The sequence below is a fragment of the Ammospiza caudacuta genome, chromosome 4 (genome assembly GCF_027887145.1).
Source record: "Ammospiza caudacuta isolate bAmmCau1 chromosome 4, bAmmCau1.pri, whole genome shotgun sequence".
Classification (NCBI taxonomy): Eukaryota; Metazoa; Chordata; class Aves; order Passeriformes; family Passerellidae; genus Ammospiza; species Ammospiza caudacuta.
This window is the reverse complement of record NC_080596.1, coordinates 26,066,048-26,091,426: the sequence shown is the minus strand read 5'-3', so window position 1 is coordinate 26,091,426 and position 25,379 is coordinate 26,066,048. Positions and strand designations below refer to the sequence as shown.

General features: G+C 47.1%; 1 protein-coding gene across 3 annotated transcripts in view; it reads left to right on the top strand.

Annotated features, from left to right (window-relative positions):
- The window catches only part of SLC4A4 (solute carrier family 4 member 4), a 125,987-nt gene that overhangs the window by 28,412 nt on the left and 72,196 nt on the right, over positions 1-25,379 (top strand). For 2 of the 3 annotated variants that reach the window (XM_058803472.1, XM_058803473.1), the window contains exons 2-3: positions 269-342; positions 11,420-11,599. In XM_058803472.1, the coding sequence (XP_058659455.1) occupies positions 269-342; positions 11,420-11,599 (254 nt within the window). Of the gene's footprint in view, positions 1-268; positions 343-11,419; positions 11,600-25,379 lie in introns of those variants that run through there. The other variant, XM_058803475.1, reaches the window with a different exon arrangement.

Sequence of the window (25,379 nt, the reverse complement as noted above, 5' to 3'; positions counted from 1 at the left end):
AAGACTTGTAGCTGGGATTACCTTGTTCACACCTGTCACCACTGATGTCCTCTCAAGGTCAGAATCGGAGCTACGTGAGGCCAGCTTAAAGCGAACGCCATGTGAAAGGAGCTCTATGAAGGAACAGCAGGCACTGGAAGGAGGACTGGAGTGCCCACAGGAACATGAACAACAGCTTGCAAGTTAACCTGCCCAGGACTTGGGCTGGTTCAAACAGCTCCCTCCAGGAGAAGTCTGAGCATTCCTTTTTTCTTTTCTATTACTATAGGATGGAGGACGAGGCAGTACTGGATAGAGGGGCTTCCTTCCTTAAACATGTATGTGATGAAGAAGAAGTGGAAGGTAAGAGACTTGGACTGCTGGGGAGGAAGGGTGCCTTTGCTTTGGTGTTTGTATGTAGGAGGGCAGAGACCCGGGGTGCCTTTGTTTTGCCCAGTACTTCATCCTAAAATTGACTGAAACACGGGTAGGCTTGGTCGGGGCGGAGGTGACTTTTTAGAGAAATCCTCAGTTCCATTTGGGGAGCGAACGTTGCTGTGTGCTGCTGGCACACGCTTCCTCTTCCCCCAAAGTACTGGTTGCTGTGCCCTGCATAATGGCTGGGAAGCACCAGAGCTGTTTGCTTTGCTTTCCTCTGTGAATAGAGCTATTTGGCAGTGCTTGCCTATCAGCACTGCAGTTGTGAGCTTGGAAATGTGGAGGCAGCTGGAGAAGCCAAGTGGGAAATCCAGCAGAATTTGTACCAAGTGTCAGGGTGCTCTTAAGGCAGGAAGTGAGCATTTGCCTGGGTTATTTTTTATGCTTGGGAGGCATAAAGAGAATGATTTTCCCTTGAAGGAGAATTTTTTAACAGAGAAAACAACTTCCTCACTTTATAGGGAAAGAGTAGACTCCCTTGGACGTGTTTTTGCTTTTTCTCTAACTAAAAATGTTGTGAAATCCCAAAGGTAAAAAGAATTTAAAGGAGTTTACTTCAAGTTTCTTCATGGAAAATGATGAAGCTGATAGGACTGAGTTAATGGCAGCAAATTCTCTTTTTCTCATTTTCTGAGGATTTATTGTCTGTTGTCTTGATGAACTAGTAAGGGGGAAGGAGGAGAACAGGATAGGATAGGACTTAACCTAGAAGGGAGAGGATTTCACCTTGCAGAACTATCCTTCCCCTCCTGACTTCAGGGTATTCTTTTATTCTAACTTCTTTATTTGCAAACAAATGCCTGTGGCTTTTCAATTGAAAATGTGTTGAAAGGTGTAGAGTTACAGCCATGTCATTGTCACCAGTAATGGACAGGAAAGGATCCAGCAGTAGGAGAGGAAATAGTCTCTATAAAGAGGAGTTAGAGCACTTCCAGCAAACCAAGCCAGTCGTTTCCACCAAAAAGCCTGTGTTTTCTTCCTGTCTGGAATGAAGTAATCTGTGCTCAGCCACTATAAATCATCGTATTGGGTTTAATGAGGCTGTTTGCTGTCTGCAGGGTCAGGTTTGTATTAGCCTTTTGCTTGTGGAATAATTGACACTTTGGCATAGCGGAAACATTTGAGGAGGGAGAGAGAGGATATTTTTTTAATGTTTTACTGTCTTGAATGTTGCTACGTGTTGTTTTGAGGCGCAAGGGCCACGTGTAATGTTCCCGGAGTAAAATACAAGTGGTGGTTGGTGATGAGCGCAGGAGGGTCCTTCTGACTGTCTGCAGGGGATGTGGTTACTGCCTGAAGTAGTATTTGTGGCTGTGGTGTGTTCATATCCTTTGTTCCAATGTAGATATCCTCATTTGGTTTAGCTGGGCTAACAGACCAGCTGGGGGAATGAGGAGCGGAGGTGAAACAAGCGCTTCTAATTGTACTCGACAGGGAGCTGGAGCTGCTGGGCTGAGCCTCCGCAGAGCCCTGGGGCTGTGCAGCCAGCTCATTCCCTCGGGGGTGCTGAAGGCAGCCCGTGATTCCTGCCAGGCTCCTGGGAGCAGCCCAGCTAAATTTCCCAAGGACTCAAGGCTGAGGCATCTGTCAGGGTCACAGGGCACGTGTGGTGCATGGGTGGGTCAGCCAGGGAGCTGCTGCTCAGCCGCTCTGCTCTGTGCTGAGTGGGACAGCCTGGAATTCTTGGCGTGCCTGGCAATCTGGGGCACTGCAGAAGTGCCTGTAGGCATTAAAGGCTTTGGCACTTTGGAGAGATCTTATTTGTCTCCATGTTTCCAGCCTCACTGTTTCTGCAGTTCTCTGTGTGTCCTCGGCTACATCTGTCTCTCTGCAGAGATCCGTGTGTGTAATGAGTGTGTGTATCCAATGTGCACCCTGGGTGCAGTCATGGTCTGCATGTGTGGGATCAGCTGACACTCACAGAGTAGTTGTGGTTGGAACTGATCTCCAATTCCAGCCCTTTGCCATGGGCAGGGACACCTTCTACTTGGTTGGTCCAAGGCCTGTCTAACAGTTCCAGGAATGGGGCAGCCACAGCTTTTCTAGGCACCCTGTGCCAGGGCCTCCCCACCCTCACAGGGAAGAATTTCCTCCCAGTATCTAATCTAATCTCACCCTGCCTTCTGTTAGTGTAAGATCCAGTGGAAGGGCGAAGATATCAGGCTGCAGACCTTTGGCTGGTACTTGGTGCAGATGTTTTAAGTCCCTGTTAGATTCCTGCAGTTACAGTGGGGTGTTTTAAGGAAGGAGAATGTCTGTCAAGAGACTTAATTTCACTGAAAGTGAGCAGAGAGGAGATTGTTTCTTTTCCTTCCATGAGGGGAAGGGGAGCTGTAACCTTTATCAGAAGAGATAGGGCAGCAGGAGTTAGCAGGAGAGAATGGAAAGACTCTCCAGCAGATCATTAAAATATGCCTTGGAACCAGGCTGCTTTTGCTGTTTTTAAGTTGCTTTGAGTTCAAAGAGGCGAAGACAGAATTTTGAAGGTGCTTTGAGCATCCCTCTTTGGTGTGTTCCTTGGGAAAAGAGAGGAGCATGGCTCACTTTGTCAGTGATGCTCACAGGTTATGTCTGTGGGATGGAGATAGCAACTCCAACCTCATCACCCACCAATTTGATTATGTAGTGGTGTGGGGGAGAGGGAAGGACTTGGCTTTTTAAGGAGGGATAAAAAAGGGCATTTCTACTTGGGAAGCCATTGAGACATTTTCAGGGTGAGAAAATTGTCCCTTGTGCCCTCACTGAGTAAATGTAGTGTTAACAGAAACTGTTCATACCTGACAGAACTATGTCCCTTGGGCCTGTTTCCAGGGAGTGTTTAGTCCGTCCCTCAGGTGGCACCTCACCCTGGTCCTACACTGGAATGTGTTGCTGTGATATCAGCTGTTGACATTTGGAAATTACTCCCACTTCAGCTCCTCCCTGCTGCCTGGATCCATAAGAGGGCTTGGAGGTGGATTCAGTGCATGTTAGTTAGGAGGAGTTGCTTGGCTAGAAGTGCCCAGAAACGTGACCTGGCGAGCCAGGGGATTTGCCTGGGTCTAGGGCAGAGCATGAAAGAAAGCAAGTACCAGTTGGCTTTGCTGGGGGAAATCAGGAAGAGGCACTGCCCTGAGCCATGAGAGAGGACCCTTCCCATTCATTTAGAGCACTGCAAGTTCCTTTCCTTGAAGGTAACACTGTGCTGCTGTAATGCCCCTGTGAGGAGTGCTGGTATGTGTGACATAAACACATTACTTAATAACTGATTTTGCAAGAGGGGAAAAGTAAAGCCCCACCTTATCCTGCGAGATAAGGTATTCTTGGCTCTCTGAGTGGAACTTCCCCTGGGCTTGCTGCCACCCTGGCTCTGTGGTGGGGTGGAGGATGCTGGATTTGAAGTCTGATGACTCCACTGCAAAGCCTGAGGAGCACCCCAGCTCCACGTGTTAGGAAATGGGGAGCAGCATACCTGTCCTGCCTTCAAATGATAGCAAAGTAAAGGTTTCCATAGCACCTCTCAGCACTGCTATGGGAGTGAATTCAGGAAAATATGCTGTTAGGGGAAACTTTTTCTGGGTCCTGTTATGGTTGTGTCATTTACTGTTGTGCTCTGCAGAGTGGCTAACCCAGGGATTTTGTAACAATGTTCCATAACTGCTTGTTCCATTTTAGCACTTTCCTCCTCCTTGCTTTCTATTCTCAACCCGGTTGTGTCATTGCATTTTGCTGGTAGAAAGCTGTGTGATGCCATAAGCCCAAGATTAGTCCTTGGTGGTTGGATCAATGAGGAGAGAGGCTAAAAGGGCAGAGCTAACTGTGAACATCTTTACCTGTAATAACAACAGGCTGACAGTGGGAGAAATGAGCTGTATTTGACCATATACATGCATTTCTTTTTCTCCTCTCATCCCTGCCCTCTGTTTCTGATCCGTGACTGTAGGCAGACCCTCCTTCCTTTTCAGAAGTAACCAGATGACCTGTTTCATATCAAAGCCTTTAATTGCTTCTGAAAGAAATGTAATTAAAAAATTAATCAGGTAAAATCTGATCACAGAATGTGCTCATTAATATTCTTTGGTACCCTTAATTTATATGTAGAAGCAAACCAGGCTGTGTTTTGCTTCAGTAAAATTGAGATGGGCTTTACTCCTGCAAAAGCCAAACTCAGAGGACTCAGGCAGTGCCTTTGTGCTCTCTTTGCAACCAGCATCTGGCACAATTTCCCTGTGAGGATGGTGAGGCCCTGGCACAGGTTGCCATGAGAAGCTGTGGCTGCCCCATCCCTGGAAGTGTCCAAGGCCAGGTTGGATGGGGCCTGGAGCAACCTGGGATAGTGGAAGGTGTCCTTGCACATGGCAGGGGCTGGAACTAGATGAGATTTAAGGTCCCTTCTGCCCCTGACCATTCTGTGCTTCTATGAACTTGGGAATGGCAGGTGGAGTTTGGAACGCAGGGCTGCTCCACACAATTAAGTAAAAACAAGAAAGGTGGTTTAAATCTTCCCAGCTTTGAAACACCCTGATGAAAGATTTCAGGTCTTCATATTCTTTCCTTTCCAGCTTTAATTCTCCATGGAATCTCACTTTTCAGGAGAGTGCTTACTCTTGGCAGTGTCCAGCAGGTCATTGCATGGAATATTGCTCTGGTCATGTCGCTGTCCCTGCTCTGCTGTCAGCAATCAGCATTAGCTCTGAGGGTGCTGGGTAGGCTGAGGAGGTTTTTGATGGCCACCCTCTCCATGCTTAGTGAGAAAAGCTGCTGTCTGGGTTCAGAGGCTGGTAAATGACTTGATGTAAGGCAGCAATAAGCTGGCTGTGCCAGCATGAGAAGTGGAGAAAGCCTGAGAGTGTCGAGTACAGCTTGGTACTCAATTCATTCAGTCTTGGTAATTAATGAGATGGAAATAGGAAAAGATTTTCAGCCAAGATCAGTTCTCTTGAGTGGTCATTTGGAACATTTTGGAAGGGAACATGATTTTAAAGGATGCCAGAAAATCCAAAGATACTGTGCTTCCCAAGAGCTAAATCCAACAGTCCAGCACAGATCCCCTTCTCTGCCCTTTTCCTCGGAGCCCTCTGTTCTTCAAGTTTTCTTCAACTCTTCTCTCCATTGAAGCCAAGTAGTTCTGGCCAGATTAGATCAGATCACAGCAGGACAGGTTCAGTGGCTTTTATAACCTCTCACAGCTCCAAAGAAGAGAGAAAGAAAAGCAGCTTACAGGGCTGTGGGTAAGAGTCTCGCAGTGGCTTATGTAAAGCTCAGGGAGAATACCCCCACCACATGTTCATTGTTCTGTCTGAACAATGCCCACCCCTTTGTTCATTGCCACCCCCCCCGAATGACTTTGTTCCATCTGCACAAGCAGGGTTTCTAGGATCTTCAGGAAGAAAATGGAAGACCTAATTTTATTTTCTTTTCCTGTTTAGATATTTTTTACTTGAATTTATGTGAGCTTCATCTTTTAGAGCCATCCTATTGCTCAGATCTAACTCATCTTTGCTGGAGTGGCGTCTGAATCTTGTTAGGAATCTGGCAGGTCCAGTCTGGGTCATGGATCATCTGTTTGGAACAGAGGAGTGCAAGCTTTAGGCAAATGGCTAGGTAGACTTCCCTTCTGTCTAACTATAGCTTTGTTACATGCTAATGCTTTAAATCCTTTTTGAAGATACTGAAGTGCTAGAAGCCTGGTGTTACAGAAAAAGAGAAAAAGGTCTCCAATTTTCCCCGCTGTGTTCCCCTGCACAGCTCATTCCCTCCCCTCATAGGCATTTCAGTCAAGGACTACTGGTTAAGAGATGAAAGGGCAGTAATGCAAATATATGAAATGATCTTTGCACAAGTTCCCTCTTTGGTTAAGGAACTGCCTGTTCCTTGCTGATGGTGATCCTCGCTTGAATCTAAGCCATGAATTTGGGGTTCTTCTGTTGGAGCTGGTAGACTGGAAGAGATCCCTGATGCTTCTAATCTTGTTATGTCTTCTTTCCTTTTTCTGTGGCATAGTAGCTCAGGATTGTCTCTCATGAAGCCTCTGTTTTATGTTTTGCCCTTTCCTGTCTCTCCCTCATGGCAGGCTCATCTCCTGATGGCATTTATCAGGAGACATTTATCACAGGTCTGTGAACCTGCAGCTCAGCCTTATGGTTGTTGTTCCCATGGCTTGATGGATTCATGCTGACCCTTCTCCTTGGCAAACTGCCAGAACACAGAAGAATTGGTTAATTGCATACTACTGTTCTTTATAGGAGATGGGATTTGGATTTGATCTGTCTCCAACTAGTGCATTCAGTTTTGTTCAGATTTCCAAAAAGTGCTCAGTGAATCCTTCTGCATTTTCCCTGACTGGTGGATTTTTCTTGCATGGAAAATTGGTCACTGGAATACCAGCATGTTTTGAAAATCCTGTGGGGACTGGTGGGTGAACCTGGGGGAACTGTGCTTGGGCAGCCTGTCTAGAGGTTTGGTTTTCCCTGGAGACTCAGTGTCTGTGTCCATGTGCATGAATGGGAATAGGACATGGCTCTTGCACAGTGCTGGGGGAGGTCCTTGTGTTCCCTGTTTCTGCCAAGGTGTGAACGGCTCTCCAGCGTGGGGTGTCCTGCTGGCTGTGCATCCCATCCTGGGAGCGCAGAGCAGCTTGTGGCCTGGAAGGTGCAGCTGGGTGGGGTGCAAGTGCTGCCCCTCTGCTTCTGCCAGCACCTGTAAAGCCCTCTACAACCAGGTAGAGCTAAGGGCACCCGGCACGTGATGGCCTGGCCTTTTGTTCTTATTTCTTGAGCTGATTTGAAACTAAGCAGGGCTTAGTTTGGGACCTCATTAGCGCTACTTTTAGTATCTCCCCTTTAAAATGGATCATCCCCCTGATTTATTTGTCCTTCTGAGCTGTGGGCTTTTTTTTTGTATTGTTAATTTTCTTTGATTCTCACACAAAATGAGAAGCGCCTTTTGCACGAACCCCAGGCTGGAAAAGCAGCTGCTCTAAAGCACACTGACCTGGCTGTGATCCTGGCCATGTCCTGGCTGGTGCCAGCTCTCTCTGTGGGCTTGGCTGTGTGCTGGCACCTCCTTGGGCACAAAACTGTGCCATCTTCTGCTGACAAAGCATGTGGCCCCTCTGGTGTGACTGCAGAGCAGATCTCTAGATGTTACATGGCGGAGGGGGGGGGCACCTGGGGCTTTCCATTCCATCTGGGAATAAGACTGATGGCTGGGCTGTAAAAATGGGCTGAAAAGGTCTCACCTTTCATGGAATCACAGAGTGGTTTGGGTTGGAAGAGACCTTCAAGGTCATCTCATTCCAACCCCATGCCATAAGCCTCTAAGTGACATGGCTGGGGCATCCTGAGCAGAGTCCATTTTTCAGGTGGCCCAAAATATCTGGCCAGAGTTGGTGGGGAAGATTTTGGCTTTGTGACCGTCAGTAACCACATGGGCCTGTTGCAGTCTGATGAGGTTTAATGTGACTCTCCCTGTTCTTTGCAAAGGAGGCTTTAAAGGGTTAAACAAGGGCTGGGTGAAAACTGCTAATGCTCAGCTTATTTTCAGTCCTTTATACCTTTTTAAATATTAGATTTTGATCTTGTTTTCTTCTAAGGTGCCAGCGTGAGATTCTTTATGGGCTGGTCTTACCACGCTCTGAGTCTCAAGAATCCAGTCATGTGGAAAGGATTCCTTCTGAGATGCAGCAAGCAGACTTTGTCCTTTGATTCCATAACTTTCAGCTCCTGCCTCCAAGTGACTGAGTTTTGGTTTTGCTGAGCAAAAACCATTCCCTAGTACCCTTTTGAAAAAAAAGCTAGTGCTTAAAAATGGAGAGGATCATAATCAAGTGATGTCTCAGAATGGTTGTGGTTGGAAGGGGCCTTGAGGATATTTAATTCCACCCCTCTGCCATGGGCAGGGACACTTTCCATTAGACCGGAGTGCTCCAAGCCCCATCCAAGCTGGCCTTGATGATAATGATGAGCAGATATTCCTGCAGGCAGGGAGGGAGTCCTGCATTTCACAGAACCTCAGCTGGGTGATACACAAGGGGGTTTTCATCAGTAGAGCTGATTCAGGGAGTCTCCCATGCCCAAACTCCAAATCTGGGTGCTCAGTCGTGAACTTATTCAGTAGCTCTTAGTGTGGTCACAAAAGTCAAAGACTTCAGCTACAGTCCATGTAAGTCCAAAGAGACCCAGCCCACTGTCACTGAGAAGAGAGCAGGTGCCACCGGGACCTGCAGCTCTGCATGTGCCTCGTACAGGTGGGGTGTGAGTGTTGTGACACAGACACTGGTGTAACACAGCAGTGCACACAGAGGGTGTGGGTGTCCTGGGGAGGGCTAGGAGGAGCCGTGCTGGGTGTGCAAGAGGGCAGGGTTGGGTTACCTGAAGTTTAGCACTCCGTGCTTCCCGTCCTCCCCAGCTGCAGGATCCTTGCAGTGCCTGTGTGTCACGTTGTGTTTTTCCCGTCCTCCCCAGCTGCAGGATCCTTGCAGTGCCTGTGTGTCACGTGTTTTCAGGCACTGGTTCTCATGGGAAAGGCTGGCTTCCCCCGGTGAGTCGGAAATCTCCCAGGAGCCCAGAGCATTGAGAGTATGTGTCAATTGTTTCCTCCCAGGCGCTTTGAGAAGGGAGCCTTGGAGATTATCTCAGCATTTGGAACAATATAAACAGATGCCAAACACTTCAAGTACATGGAGAAGGAAAGTGTTTTGGTTGGCCACCCTGAACGGTTGGGGGGGTGGGGGCACAGCAAGGAACATTAAATAAGTCTCTGCCTTCAGACTAGGGGAAAGCAGCAAAGTAATGCAGATGTTTGCCTGCATATATACAAGTGAGTTTCATATTACCAAAATCTGTGCTGTGCACACGTGGTCCAAAGATTAAAGAGATTGTCCAGTTCTGTTGGCAGCATATTAAAGTATTAAGACTGCAGGCTCACTATGATGTGTTTCTATTATCGAGCTGACCACAGAATTCAAGTGATTCAAAGGGGAATGTTGTTTAATACAGATGCCTTTTGCATCAGGCTTTTGGATGGAGTCTTGGGTGTGAGAATCCCTTGGGAAGGGCTACCACTGCCCTGTCTGTCTGAGGTCACCCCCACCCTCCAACTCCTGCTTGTGCTCAGATAAGATCTCCCCTTCCCTGTGCTCAGGCCATCTGCCACGTTAAAGCTGATGTTTCCAGTTGCTGGAAGAGCTTTCTGGGTTTCCTTTGGCACGCAAGAGCTAAACTGGATCTTCACGTGTCTGTCTGGGAGGTCTTGCTGCAGATGTCTCTGTGGCTCTGCCCTTTCCCTCTGCACTGTGATCCCATTCCTCGGAGATGGCCATTCTGACAAGAGGCAGCAGACACAGGACCCTGTTATGTCACTATTTCACTGCCTGAGTTTGAACCCTGCTCAGCTCCAGAATCCTCTCTCTCTCATCTCTGGAACTGTCCAAGGCCAGGTTGGATGGGGCTTGGAGCACACTGGTGTAGTGGAAGGTGTCCCTGCCCATGGCAGGGGCTGGAACAAGATGAGCAAACATGCAAAATAAAGGCCTCACAGCTGGCCTCAGGAGTGTGTGGAATTTGAAATGGCAAATCAGGGTTGTTTTTCATTGGCAAATCGGTTAGTTACAGAAATGGAGTATTTTGTGCCTGAATTTTCAGTTGTTCAGTCATTATTTATCATAAAGAGGAATTAGAGACACATGTTCAGTTTGTGGGTCATTGATTCAGATGAATTTGTTTACTCAGTCTGTTCATCTGAAACTCTCCATTCGGCCACTCTGGGATTGAAATGGGGAAATCAAACTTGGTCCCAAGTACGGAATCCAGCTCTCATTTCTCAGGAGTTACTTTTGTAAGAGCTGCTTTTATAGCTTGCAGTGAGATGTCTCAATGATCTGGGCAGAGAAGACAACATCTAAGTGCTTTCTGTAAGCACAGGATATTCATCCCGAGCTGGCAGAAGTGCAGAAAGCCCTGAAAAGAAAACATTTCTATCAGACACAAATAGACACAACCATTAGCAAATGTAGTTGAAGTGCTTTGGTTTGAAATCCCAGTCTCAGTGCAAGGGCATCCTTGGGATTTACAGCCAACATATGAGATTTGGCACTTCTTCTGTTACTTGTTAATTTTTATTTTAGAAAGTGTCAAGTAGGAGTTTATAGGAGCTTGTGTAAGTAGTCCTTCCTCCTCTGCTGTGTTATAACAACACCCTAATGGTACTTAGAGCATGGACCTCTATAGTGGCCCCTGTGTAAGGTACCTAATGGTACTTTGGCACTTGTTATACAGTGGACTGCACAGTCAAGTGATGTAGATTTTGTTGGTCTAAGCTCTTCAATTAAACTGAATCATTTGGCATGAGGTAGTTGTTAAGTTCAGCCAGTGTATTTGGTAAAACAAATGGAAAAATTAGTGTAGAATGTGTTTGAAAAGCACTCTGTTCAATATTACAGAATGGGTATGATGGCCTTCTGTGGGGTTTATTTTTGTATTTAAATGAGTCACAAGGACAACAGTTATCAGAGTCTGCACTGGCATGTGCTCTCAGAAATGATAGGATAAAAATACTTCTCCAAACGGTAGCTACAGAGCTCCAAGCTCACATCTGAGACAAGAAAAACAGGACTAATTAACGTTAGGCCAGCTAACAGAGATATCTCACTTGCCTTCTGGAGTGAAACAGGGATAGGACGAAGAGTAATGAGTTTAGACCAAAAGAGGGGAAGTTTAGGTTAGACATATGGAAGAAATCCTTCCCTGTGAGGGTGGTGAGGCCCTGGCACAGGCTGCCCAGAGAAACGGTGGCTACCCCATCCCTAAAAGTGTCCAAGGCCAGGTTGGATGAGGCCTGGGGCAACCTGGGCTAGTGGAAGGTGTCCCTGCCCATGGCAGGGTTTTGGAATGAGGTGAGCTTCAAGGTCCTTTCCAACCCAAACCATTGTGGGATTGACAGAAATGCAGTGTGAACTGTGCTGGCCCGTGGTGCCCACACTGCACAGAGCTGAAGTTAATGTTGGTGTGCTTGTGTTCCCCAGGTCACCACACCATTTACATCGGGGTCCATGTGCCGAAGAGCTACCGGCGGAGGAGGCGTCACAGAAGAAGAGCTGGGCACAAAGAAAAGAAAGAAAAGGAGAAAATCTTGGAGAACTACTCGGACAAATCAGATGTAGAAAACACTGACGAGACAAGCAGCAGCATCCTTAAACCACTCAGTGAGTACTGCTTCCACTTGTCTGTCCTTACAATGTTTTGTTCTCTAGGGGGTCTGCTCACGGAGGATGGAACTCGAGCCACAAAAACAATGATCTCACGTTGCAGGGTTGGAGTGGTCTTACCCAGCTCCTGTGCTTGGAAAAGGCACAGCCCAGAGCAGACATTTCATCCCTCTGTATCACCTGAGTTGGCCCCTGAGGGATGCCAGGCAGGAACAGGCTGAATGTTTGAAAAGCAATTTGACACTGTGTGTAAAGAGATAGCAAGCAAGGGCAAAGACTGAGCAGTGCCTAGGTGGATCTATTGCGGCTTCTGCCCTGGCTCTGGGACGTGCACATGCTCTGGAATTCCAGCACCCCATGGTTTCAGCCTCGTGTGTCACTAACTTGCAGTGCTAACAGCTTCTTTCCTTTTGGTAATTAACCAGTTTTAGGTTTTGAAAACAAAACGGAGACTCAAGTGGAGCTTTGCTGTATGTTTGAGTATCTTTAGAGATTGAATGTCTAAATATTGACAGGCAGGTGAGATCTGTTTTGGATCCCCTGTGCCTCTATTCCCACCAGAATTGTTATGCAGAGGACAGTGACCTTTAGCTGGTGCCATCATTGTGCAGAGTCACAGGGTTGCATTCCCCTTGCTGTATTCTCTGTTGGCCACAAACTTGTCCTGAAATCTGGGAGATGGCTGCTTTGGTAGGAGCAGGGGGGAGATGGGAAGGCTGATGGGGTTGTGTATAGCAGGCCAGGCCAGGATGTGATATAGCTTAGAATATTCAGGCTAATTCCAGATGGCTGGAGCTTCATTTCTAAGTGGAAAAATGCTTCCTGTGTGAGAGATCCATACAACTGCATCTTGGATTGAAGAAATACATTCATTTCTCATTTTGAAGTCACGTTGCTAGGTAGTTGCTATAGATAGAGACAGTAACATGGGGCAGGCAGATCGGTCATGTCTTTAGCCTGGTTACCATCTTCAGAGAACAGCATCTAGAAAGGAAGGCAAGTCACAGATTCCATTTGCTCTTCCCAGCTCTTGTTCCCTGGTTGTCCCAAAGAAGGTTTTTTGTCAGTGTTCAGATACCAGGAGTTGGTTTAACACCAAAAGACATAATTACTTCAAGAACTCAAATGTTTTAAACTTTAAACATAAAATGTTTATTTTTACACCTCTGTTCTTTAGCATGCAGGTTACCAGGCCTGTAGAAATTTCTTTTTTGCTTCTGAATGTATCATATCCTAGGGGAATTGTTTCCATGGGCTAAGTGTGCCTGTGTTTGAAAACCCATTTCTTCCATCAGATTTTCATGTCCCATCAGGTTTTCATTTTGCCCATCATTGTGTCTGTGACATTTGAGGAGGGGTTTGTGGTGTTTTTTCTCTTCTGTTTTTTCTATGCAGGTGTAAGTGCAGATAAGAACATATTACTGCAAGTAAGAAAATGCAGTCTTCCCATCACTTTCCATCTGCAGTTTTCCCATAGGCTCTTCCACCCTGACCTCTTTGCACTGCAGATTTTTGGAGTGGAATTGCATAAATATTCCAGGTGTCCCATGCAGTAGCATTCATACCCCATCCCTGTGCCCTTTTCTCTGTTGTTCAGCAGCTCAGGTATCTGGATACTTTTCCAGGTCCTTGCAGGGACCTGCTGTTTCATGCTGGTGGCCAGATCTTTTTATGAGCTGGCTCAGTTATCTTGGAGCTCTGTAAAGGAGAGGGGTAGTTCAGATTACTGTCTTGAATTACAAGTTACCTCATATCCCTGGGCTTTTTTCCTCCTCTGAAACTCCTGTCTTCAGAGCTGACCTGAATTTTGTGTTTCACACCCTTTCTTTTGCTTTCTGAGATGCCTTTCTTTTCTCCCCACCAGCTGTGTCACACAAGTGTGTCTGACAGAAGCCCATTTCTCTCTGGGCAGCATGTACCAGTTCAGGCTGGTGTCCAGTGCTGGCAATCCCGGCAAGAAACCTCAGTTACAACCCTGGGGTTTTAATCTTCATCCCATAATAGGCATTGATTGAGGGATGGGTGGCTCAAATTCAGTTTCAAAAGAATTTTAGAAACTAAGAGCTGGGAATATTGCAGAGCAATTTTAATGGAATTGGAAGAAAGCTGAAATGAGCTGTACTACGTATATGTAAGGCAGTCAGTAGAGAGTGTGGACTATCAGATGCTGAAATAGGTGTGAGGGCTGTGTGGTTTAAAACAAGCAAAATCTGGTCTGACATGAAGAAATCTCAAGCACTGTGAGTTTTGGTCCAACATATCTCATTTTAAGAAATCCTTAATTTATACAAAGAGCTCCTTCTCTTTGTTGATTTTGTAGTTATCACCTTGGCCAGTATTAGACACTTGTCAGTTCAGCTTGGGTATACAACTGGTGATTTAGTGTCTCTTCTAATACAAGGACAAGTATATAGAGCTTGATTTACAAAATCTTTATTAATGTAGTTGTTAAAATAATCTGTAGAAGTTCAGGGAACAACTTTATTGTCCTGTATATTGAGACCTTTGTTTTTCCTGAGTAGAAAGCTTAAGCCAGTTGTGATTTGGTACATCACTTGGAATTCTTGATCTGTCCCTAAGGACCATGAGCCTAAGCTTCAATATCTTACCTGAAAATGATTTCTCAGCTTCTTGGATGAAAACTCTGCAATTAGACTTAGACCAAGTCTGGGTTTGACTCACTGGGTCAAGCTGCTCGCAGCAGCTGAACCTGACGGAACATGTCCATTGATACCAGCAAGAGAATAAACAGGTCCAGAAATATAAATCTTCCCTAGGAAAGTTTTGTTCCAGTCCCAAACCAGTCTATCTGTGCCTCTGTGTTTGGGAATTGGTGCAGTCTGGAAATGTCAGCCCTTTATATTTTTTTTAACCTGTGTCCAGCTGAGCCAAACTCTGGTAGTTCTAGACAACCTTCAGCTCTCCCATCTGGAGAGAGCTGGGCAGGTGGAACATGTATAGATCCGTTTTATCCTAGGGAAATGAGTGCTTGGGAACCATGCCTCCTTCACAAATCCAGACAGGGATATTCTGACAGACTGAGGAGGAGGCAGGAAGGCAATGTTCCCTCTGCAGAGCCCTTTCAGGACATTCCAGGCCTGCGGGGCTGTCTCTGCTCTCAGGGAACTTTGGCATTCACGCCCTGCTTCTCAGGCAGGACTGCAGACGATGACAAATCCTCTTCCAGGTGAAACATCCCAGCACCTCTGGTCTAAAAGCACCTCCTTTAACCCCCTAGCCTTGGTTTCCATTTAGGGCCAGTCAGGAGCAAAGGCTTTTTAGGCTCTGCCTCATGGATCAGCTGGTGCTTGTGTCAGCACAAAGAGGATGGTGCAGTTTGCTGCTACTTGCAAGGGATGACACAAGGGAGGAACAAGGAGGGCAGATGAAGTTTCTCTGAGTCTATTTCCCTCTTCCTTGTTCTGTACTACCGGTGTGCAGAGATTTTCCCATGAGGAAATGCATCTCCACTTGATCTGGGAAGGGGTTTTTTCTCATTGTCTGGTTGCTCTCCAAGTCCCTTTGGCTCACCTCCCTGGCCCAAACCCAGGTGCTGCAATACTTTACTGACTTTTTAAAACCCCTTGTGGTTCTGAGAAATTCTTACTTCCAAGGAGTAGAATTCTCTAAGTGCTTGCAGCCCTGAAGAGAGCAAAACCTGATTTTTGTCAGGTGTCAGAATGTTGCCATGTTGATAAATATAACTGCAGAATCTAAATTTTGGAATACCTAAAAGCAGGGGTAAGAGGACCCATATAAAGAGAGAGTGGAAGGATGACATATGAGAGCTTTTTAAAGGTTTCTAGTTGGCTCAGAGAATTCCTCTTGCACCCAGCAGCAATAGTTCTTAAAGGTTTTAGTAAAAATCCTCTCTTGAGCCCTCAGATGTGGGTTTGGAGGAGCACTTCTCCTGTTTGCAGGGAGTAATTTCATTAAGGTGCAGTTGGAGGCTTGTGCTGCCATTCCACATGGAGTGCATCTCTCCCAGTGAAGGTGAGGTTTTGGCTGGATGGATCAGATTTGCACTGGAAGCAGGTAAATTCCTGGTCCTGCTTCCCATCTTGGAGTGCCTGCTTTGCTGGAAGAGTTTATTGTGGACAATGTCCCATTTCATAGGTGGCCCAAAGGAGTGATGGATTCCTCATCCCTGGAAGTGTTCAGGGCCAGGCTGGACAGGGCTTGGAGCAACTTGGGGTAGTAGAGGGTGTCCCTGCCCATGGCACGGGGTTGAATGAGCAGATCTTTAAGGTTCCTTAACCATTCTGTGATTCCCAGTGAGGAATGCCAGTCTGACTGGAAGGGTCCATTCATAAAAAGATCAAATTAATTCAACAAGGATATTTAGACATCTCTTTAGGAATGCTCAAGGTGGGTGTCTACTTTGAAAGTTCATTAAGGCAGATGCTATAAATAGCAGGAGAGAGCTACAGGATGGAAATAAATGAACCTACTTAGCAGAGCAGATGCAGCACAGTCAGGACTGTGCCAAGAGTTCTCTTTCTGTTCGTGTTACTGGATTTTTCAGCCATCCAATTTCTTTCCTGACTTTTCAAGACATGGGGTAGGATTTTCCAAAAGCTTTTAGCCTAGCTCACCTCAGTGAGAGCACTGACAGTAGTTGACAAAAACCAGGTAGGATGGCCAAAGCTTCATTGTTTTTGTATTGGCATTTTGCATAGGGAAAGTGGTCAGGGAGAATTTGCTGTGAGTAGGAGGAAAATTTGCTGTGAGTAGGAGGGAATTTTGCTGGTTTGGTCTTTGAGAACTGCACAGCAGACTCTGGACTGGTCCCAGGTGCTGGGGTCAGTTGGAACAGGCCTTGTTCTGCCCCTCCAGTAGTGCTTGGGTCCACTGTAGTGCAAGTGCAGAGGTGAGTTAAGTACAGAGCTAATTACTGCTTGCCTTGCAGACTGCCCTCTGTGTAGCTGGGGCCCGCTGGGGCACTGGCAGGGTGCAGCTGGCAGTGTCCATGGGAAAGGCCATGGGAAGGTGCTTGGGGCAGGCAGGCTGGGGCAGGGCAGCTGAGGAGGTGCTGACACAGCCCTCGGTGCAGCCATTCCCACCCTGCCGAGGAGGGCTTGCGTAACACACAGCGACGCTGATCCTGGCACTGGTGGGATTGCTGTCTGCCCATCCTGCTTCCATGGTGGGCAGGGGCCTGAGAGCCACATGCTCAGAGGGGTTTGGCCGGGAAGGGACCTCAAACCCACCTCCTGCCAGCCCCTGCCATGAGCAGGGACACCTTCCACTAGCCAGGTTGCTCCAAGCCCTGTCCCACCTGGCCTTGGACCACTTCCAGGGATTGGGTGTCTGCAGTGTCCCTGGGCACCCTGTGCCAGGGCCTCCCCACCCTCCCAGGCAAGAGTTTCTCCCTGGTATCTAATCTAACCCCGCCCTGTGGCCGTGTGAAGCCCTGAGGGTGCCGGTGGTGGAAGTTAGGACTTGTTGAGGTGTGGGAGTGACAGAGAAGAGGCTCATGCTGGAAGGGGTGCTTCAGCAGCAGCTAAACCTGGTTACCTTCACCATTTGCTTACTCCAGCTCTTTTTCTGGGGGAGGGTCAGGATGGCATTTTTCTTGTTCCTGTGGCCTCACTGCAAAGCCCCACCTCCCACTGAGGCGCTTGGGCAGGATGAAGGGACATGCTGATATGAGGTTTGGTCTAGATGTGATCCATCACCCTAGACAAAGGCTTTCCTTTTCTTCTTGGCAAGAGTACAGGCTTTCAACTCGGACAACTAATTTTAAAAAAAATGCTCTTTTTGCAACAATCCTTGCCTAAACTTGTGAGTTTTTTTTCTTTTTTACTTTGACTTGTGCATGTGCCAGTCACATCAGGACTTGTTACAAGCACTTCTGTTTGTGTAAAACCCTTTGCACTTCCCTTACACTGACTGTCCGTCTCCTTTAGGTAAATGCAGAACATAGAGCATGGAGCTTTCATTCCTTGCTCATGACAGCTTGGAAAGGAGGTCAAGTTTGGATTTTTTTATTTGCTTGCAAATTCCAGATTTCTGGTGGGCGTCCTAAAAGGTAGAGCTAAACTTCCTCCTGCCTTAGGTGTGTCCTGAGGCTCCCAACGTAAAACCAGCAAGTAATCTTGTTATTAAGACAAATGCTGAGTGTCTCGGGTACAGGGATTTATTCTTTTCCAGCCCAGAAAAGTCTGGGAGTTGGGATTTTTTTGAAGTTGTTTTTCAGAGTGAGGTAGGAGAGCAGAAGCAGTTGTCCCTGGATGAGTTATGTGCACTTACTGATTAAATCACTAAACCCATGGGCATGGCTCAGGTACCTGTAGAAAGTCTGTAGGCACGCAGTTTGTGGAATTGGTAGTGGGGCTGTAGCTGAGCCTCATCGCCAATGGGCTCCAGCTGTGAGCAGCAGGTGAACCTTGTTGAAGGTAACAGCCATGGAGTGACCAGGGGCACTGACCAATCACCACAGGGAGCAGAGGGCACACAGGTGCAGTGCATGAACCATGAGGGATGTACAAGGTTGGGCTAAAGAACAAGATGGACCGATGCTTGCAGCCTTCTGATGTGGTAAGGTGTTGCTCTGTATGGGCTGAAGCTCTGTTAAGGGGTGGTGGCACTCCGTATTGTGGTAGTCTCAGCTGTGACGTATGCTGTGACAGAAGCCCCCATGTGCGGATGTGCTCGGAGGTGGCATGTGGCATCTGCACTTCCCCTGCCACCAGCTGCCCTTTGGCTGCTCCTGGGACCTGCTCTTGGAGGTCTTCAGAGGGACAGCTATGTCAGCGGCCTCGTGCAGGTGAAAATGCATCTCACCCTAATGCAGCACTGTTCCCCACGCTCTCTGTCTTTCTGTCCTTCCCCAGGCTCTGAAGTGCCACCAGATGCCCTTTGGAAGGGACTGTTCAGCCACATAAACCAGCCCAGGCCTATGTTTGCCATTGTGCATGGTTCCTCAAAAGAAATCAGTAGTGCAGGCTGAAATTCCCTGGAATTCCAGCTTGACTTGTTCCTTGTGCACTGTGTCTCCAGTAGTGCTTGTGTCACTCAGTGTTTGTCAGTCCCCTCCAGTTGCAGCCAGGCTGCTGGGTGCCTCAGGTGTCATGGAGATCTGTCAGGAGTCTTGTATTCCTAGGATTTCAGTGTTCCTGGGCTGTGATGATGTCAGAGTGGTGCTGGGGAGTGAAAAGGAGTCTGCTGTCATGTGCCATGTGAAACTGTCCCAAGAGCCTGGACATGGAATATTGTGGCTGTAGAGGGGAGTATTTTTCCACCTGTGCAGAGAGCAGGATGAAATTGTTCAGGTCTGAATTCTTCAGGGATGTCTGGATGTGTCTGAAAGGAGCAGCCCCTGGGGGAGGAAGGGGGAATGAAATGGAGAAATGATAAAATGATAATGGGCTTTTGGTAAGGATTATTCCTGGGGGCAATGTGTTTAAAGGCACAGTGCCAGCTCTTCAGAGAGCTTTTAAAACCTGCCTCCACTCTTTCCATCTTTAAAAAACAGCCACATCAGTTGCCGTGGCAGTGACACCAATGCAGACAGCAGGGCTGTTGAGCAATTCCACTTAGGTTGTTGTCAACTTGAAGTGATCAAGATCCACAGCTCTGAAGTGAAAAAATGAATTTGAGTAAGAAGTACAAACACTTCTTGCTGCCCTTTTGGATCTCACACCTGAATGCTGCTGCCCTCTTGCCACACATCTAAGTCTCCTCTACAATTTCAAGAACTGATAGAAATAATTTTGGGGTGAGTCAAAGTTAAGATTCTTCTATAGCTGTTACCTGTTCTTGGGAGAGGAGTTAAATTCCTAAACCCCAGCTAGTTAATACTAAATTAATGGTGGCAAAGTTTGAGGTAAAATAGCAAGAGTTATTTGAAAAATTGGGTCTGGGCAAAACAGAGGAATTGTCCTCTAAGGCAGCTTTAGTCTCAGAATCCTTTGGTTTTGGGGTAGGTCTAAGTGACACAGTATTTTAATTTACTGGTCACTTCTGCCTCAATTAACTGCATGTTTTCTTAGATCTATGACAGCCTTCCTTAATTGAGAATGGTCTTCGCTGCTTTTTTCCTGACCAGGCAATTCTCTTAGAAATCTCCCTTGGCCCAAGGGGACACAGTCATGTAGATGTAGAAGAAAATAATTCAATATAACCTTGACATGGTATTTTAAGCCACAGGGTGTGTAACTACTTGGTGGATTGAAAGTGATTCTTCAGCTTCAGCTTGAAACTTCCTCTGTGTTTCAGCACAGATACCAGCAGAGATGCCTTTGGGAAGACTTTATGGGGTCTTTATTCCCACTTTATCAGGATAGGCTGTTTATGTTTTAGAGCAAAAGAGAGGCTGGTTCTTTTCCTAGTGTGGGGAAGACCTGCTTTAACTGGAGCTTGCTGTGTTAATCTTGTGTCTTGAACTGATGATAGCATGTGCCACTATAATTACTTAAGCCACCTTAATGCTTTGCCTAATTCTGTTCCCTGTGTTCACGTGAAACTGCTAAGGGGCAGAAAAGTCCAAGGAATTTACCATGTGGGGAAAAAAATCTCCTTTAGAAACATTTTGATTTGAAGCCAGAGCTGTTTCTCCAGCTGAGAAGGGCTGAGTTGAGGATGTGATGGTTGGCACTGCAAAGCTGCCCTTTTTGGATAACACTCCATGCAAATCTGTTGGATAGTATGGGAACAAGCCATCCTAAAGCTCTGCATTTCTCTGAATATGTAAACAGGGGTTTATCTTTTACTGCCAGTATAACCAATACCTGGATTTTCGTCTCTGAGCCCTCCTTTCTTTATGTTTTCAGTTGCCTCTTGTGAACCTCATTGAATTTCTCCTGTTGGTACCATTTCAGATGCTGATCCTTGGTCTAGCTGTTCTTGAAGGTGGTGTCTATTTTTTATTATTATTCTTTCGTCAGTAAATCGCCCATCAGCAGAGCTGGGGTAGGCGTGCCAGTCACTTCTTGCTTCCGCCCTCAGCAAGGGGCAGGAGAGGCCTCAGAGGGTCAGGATGGGTAACAGGGGGGCTCTCAGTGCTTACTGCAGCTTGGAACCAAGTCTCCTCTCATCCCAGGAGGGGCAGAGAATTATGTCCATGACCTACTAACCTCCAGTTGGGATTGTGGCTTTGGGAAATGAGTGCACAGATGGCAGTGCTGGGATGGCAGCAGATGCTGATCTAATGAGTGGAACCACTGAGGTTTCAGCAGATTGGTGGAGAGCAGTGCAGGGTGTCTGTGGGAGTGTAGGGCTGCTCCCTTCTCCCAGACACAATGACTTTCTGAGCCCTTCCCCTTTTCACTTGGCTCCCCCAGTTTATCTTCTCCTCCAGTTCGAGCTGGCGCAATGACAATGCGGATGACTTTGATTGCGCAGGGAAGCTGTTAGGGAATTAGATGATTAAGAAACATTTGGAGGGGGAACCAGAGATCTTGAGGCCAAAAACCTGCTGTACTCTAGTGCCAGCAGGCTAGAATGACCACAAGGGAGTGTTCAAAAAAAAAAAAAAAATCAATCCGTTCATACAGATTACTGAGCTGATAGCAAAGGGCTCTCCCTGCTCCCCTACGGACATGGCTCCAGCATGGATTTTGTGTAAGAGTGAACCCTGAAATAAATACATTTGTCATGGTTCAGGAACACTAAACCTCAGTGTGTCCTTGCAAATGCTCTTGAGGCAAGGCCTGTGTTCAGGCTGTTCCTTCCAAGGACCCACTCTGGGGTTTCTCTTTCTGGGGAAATGATGGTAGTGATCTTGCTTTGAAGTTTGGAGCAGATGCTGTGTTGTGGATGTGTTTATGCCTTGAAGAAACAGCAACTTATGGAAAGGCATGAGGTGCCCTTCTATCTCTTCTGACTTCTATCTCTTTGACTTCCTGATGAGCCAAAATTGGCTCTTTTAGCTGTGAGTGAAGGACTGGCAGCCAAAGGGCCACCATGAAAGGAAATGGAAATTGAGATTTCCATGTCAAAAACCTGAAGAGTAAACAAGATAGGGCAGAGAAGCCTCAGCTCTAGTACCTGATCATTTAAAATAATTTACTTTTCTCTTTGTTAGTGTCAGCCATTTCCTAGAAAAATTGTGTGTTTGTTAAAACAAATCTGTGTGATATATGAAACAAAATCCTTGAGAGCTGTGGGCTATTCTGCTCAGCTTTGAATCCTGATCTGACATCTGTTCAAGCAGGGGAGAGTCTTTGCTTGGATTTATTTGCTGATTTCTTACCCACTGAGTGAACTTTAATGGTATTAAGCACATCAGAATTATGTGTAGGAAGAACTTGGTCATCTGCAAGCTAAAGAGGAAAGCAGATGTTAGCTGAGATGTAAGTGGTTTGCATAGATGTGTTTGTACTTGCATGGATGGATTTATGTCTCAGAAAAGGCAGAGCCCTTGTGGCGCCTTTACCTTCTCTTTGGATACCCCTGGAAGGGCATTGTAGGCCTCAGCAGTTACATGGAAATAAAAGTATGCATAAATCAGCAGAGCCTTTCCTGCTCTTTGTAAGGAAGCCTAGGAATGGACTAGTCCCAGCCTGAATGTGGTACTGGGATGTGTTCAAGTCTTGCTTCCAAGTGGAGACCTTGATATTTAAATACAGTAATGGGAACTGAGTTCATCTGATGGAGCAGGGGTGTTTGGTTGAGCTCTGAGCTGAGGGTGTGTAATACCCTGGGAATTGCATGGCTGGCAGGAAAGGAGGGGTGTTCTGAGCATCCTGACTTGTGGAGACCTCCAGCAGTTCCCCTCTGTATTCCTGCTCTGAGGGCAGTTTGCAACAGGCTTGGCCTTCAGGCTGTCATTAATAACCCAGCTCCTCTGTGTTGAAGTGATGCAGGAGATCAAATCCATGCTTTCCTTCCTTGGAACCAAATTTTCCTGCTTGCAAGCAGCACTGAGTGGATGGGAGCTGGGGGGCTGAAGGAGGCAGACAGCCTAGGTGTCAAATCCCTTTCGATTGATTTGAACCCTGCTGGCTCCCCCTGGGCCACCTGGACATTCCTCCTTGGAAACCCACTCACAGGAGTCTGCTCACAGTGCCTGCCCCTGGGAGCCAGCACGTGGGGTTTGACAGGGGATGGATGGCACTGAGGATGGATCAGCTTTGTGTGCATGGTACAGGGAGTGGGGACAGCAGCTGGCAGGGCTGTGACCACAGGTTCTTGGCCAGGGAGTGCTGATGGCACTGGGGGACTGCTGGGGGTGGCTTTCAGACACGTAAGGAGCTCCTAGGATGTGAGTCAGGAGAAAAGGACACGACTGAAGAGCACCACTCACAGGCAAGAGCAGCAGAAAGAGCTAGCTGGAGGTGGTGAAACTTGATGTGCTCAGTGCAGAGAGGGCAGGGAAGTTTTTCTGAAACCATAACATTTAGATAACCACAAGATTTAGATATCAAGGCTCTTAGCAAGTGTTCTGCACCAAATCTGGGCAGAGATGGGTGTCACTCAGACTGGGAGGAGGTAAAGGAAAGTATTCCATGGGCTGGGGTCCAGATGAGTGAGTCTCTCTGCAAGATAGATTAGGTCCTGTGTATTCCCTCTCTGAGAGCTCCAGATTGGCCATACTGAAACCCCTTGTGGAGACGTTGCACCTTCATTCACACTCCCTGGGCTGGATTGTGGTGTGCCAGTACCGTCCCAGTAGGAGGGTGGTAACCATGTCCTGTGGCTTGTATTTCAGAGTCAAACACTCCATGCTGCCTGTGGAGCAGGCTGTGTGGAAACAGCAAACTGAGGACATGGCAAGTGATGGATCCACAAAGTTTTGGAGTTATTTGGGGGCATTTTGGTGGGATGGGGTAGATAAAGGGGCTCCTGAAGAAATGTGTTTACAGAAGTCACCTGAAACTGCTTGGTTTCAAGTCCATGAAAGCAATGGAAGCTTTGAGGCTAGAAAAGAGTTGCATGATGTGGGAGAATTTCAGTGTGTGGTGTTTTGTCCTTGGGCCTCACAAAGCTTTCTGGGCCATCTTGCAAAGCTGTCAGCCTCCTGAAGAGAAGGCTGCTGCCTGCTCCTTGCTCCCAGGCAGAGTACTGACTTGGCTGCTCAGCTGAGCACAGGCTCTTCCTTGTGCTTTGGGTATTCCTAGAGAACATGCCTGACCCCGTTTTGTTGGACTTGCTCTTATTTGGGTTTCCCTTTATCTGGGTGGGACTTGTTCTGCCTACTTTGTATATCATGGTTTTCTTGTCCTAGCCTGTTCCAAGGTAAATTGCCAAGGATGGGAAACTTCAGAAGGATGAGTCTATAGCAAAAATAGAAGTTCACTCAAGTGATTTCATTCCAGCATGGGTTTCATCATGGAAATGGGAGCTCACTGTACAGAATAAACTGCTCACCATCAAACAGTGTAAATGCATTTAGTGGCAGCAATTGCTCCTTTGGCAAAGCCTACCTAAAGCTCTTGGGGTGGATTAGTCTAGGCTTAACATTAAAACTGGGCTTGAAACGTGCTCTGCATTCCTAGTGACAGGAAAATAGTGTCATCCAGTTGTTTCATATCTACTGTAAGAAATGGGGATTATTTGAGGATGGACTGTTTTAGATAAAGTGACTGTCACAGCTTCTAGAATCCTATTTGGTGGTTGGAAGCAAAGGAAGCAGCTCAGGAACCACAGACCATGGTGATTACAGTTACTCACATGGGCTATTTTAGAGTTAAATTTTGTCTGTTGTGCAGTTCAGATATCAAACTTGCACTCTAAATTCCCAGTTTAGACTAATCCTGGAGTCATTTAGATTTTCCTTTGGCCTGGCCCAAGGGTTTCACAGCATGTTGCAGTTCCCAATGATGCATATCATGTGTGGGTATGGGAAGGGGAAACAGGAAACTGATGAAGGTCTAGGGATGGGCAGCATGCCTTGGGATCTGCCCAGAAAAATGGTGCTGGGGGCTTTGTACTGAGCTCAGTCTGGTTTTTGTTCCAGCTGTGTCAATGTGACTTTAATTCAGTGGTGAAGAGGGAAGATTTCCAAATCTTTTGCCTCGTCTGCTTAAAATACATATGCGTGTATATGCAAAACAAGCAGTATTTTGTAATGAATTGTTTGCCTTTGGAATGAGAGTGCTCTTTGTCTTGTGGGTTCCTTTAGGGCTTTGGCAATAAATAAGAAGCTTCCAGCTGCAGACAAAACCACATTTGGGGTTAAGTGTGAGCAATTTTTGATGGTTGGATGTTCCAGCATCACCTTGTCCGCAGGTTTGGTCCTGCTTTGGCATAAGGCTGGGAGGGACCTCGGTGGGACAGGGACAGGCTGCCAGGACACCTTGTGCCAGCCCCTATCTATAGGAACAGTGCAGGCAGAGCGAGAGCTGTGACCCAGGACAGCACCAGGAACAAATTTAACCCAAGGCATATATTTAGCCTGGCTGCTTGCAAGAAGATTTAAAGCCATATTTAAGGCTGAGCATCTGCTGAAGTGCCGGGCGGATTGCTGATATAAATAGTTACCCGCTCTGGAGCTGCTCTGGCTACGTGGGGAAACCTGGCAGTGGGCAAGGATTCAGGGAGTGCTCTCAGCTGCTTGCTGGGCTGGGATGACCATCCCTGGTATCTGTTCTCTTTGTCACCAGTGGGAGAATCGGAGCACAGGGGACTAGAGCTGGACTGGCAGTTCCCTGCCCACTCTCCGGGCTGAGCCAGGGGTTGTGCGGCTTTCCCAAAGTGTGGCTCTGCTCAGAGCTGTCCCATCGCTGAGCTTTACTGTAAACTGATCCCAGGAGGATGAGTCTTCTTGGGAAAGCAGCCAGCATGCTCTCTATGGCTTGTCCTGCTGTCCCTTTGGAAGTGGAGTAACATAAAA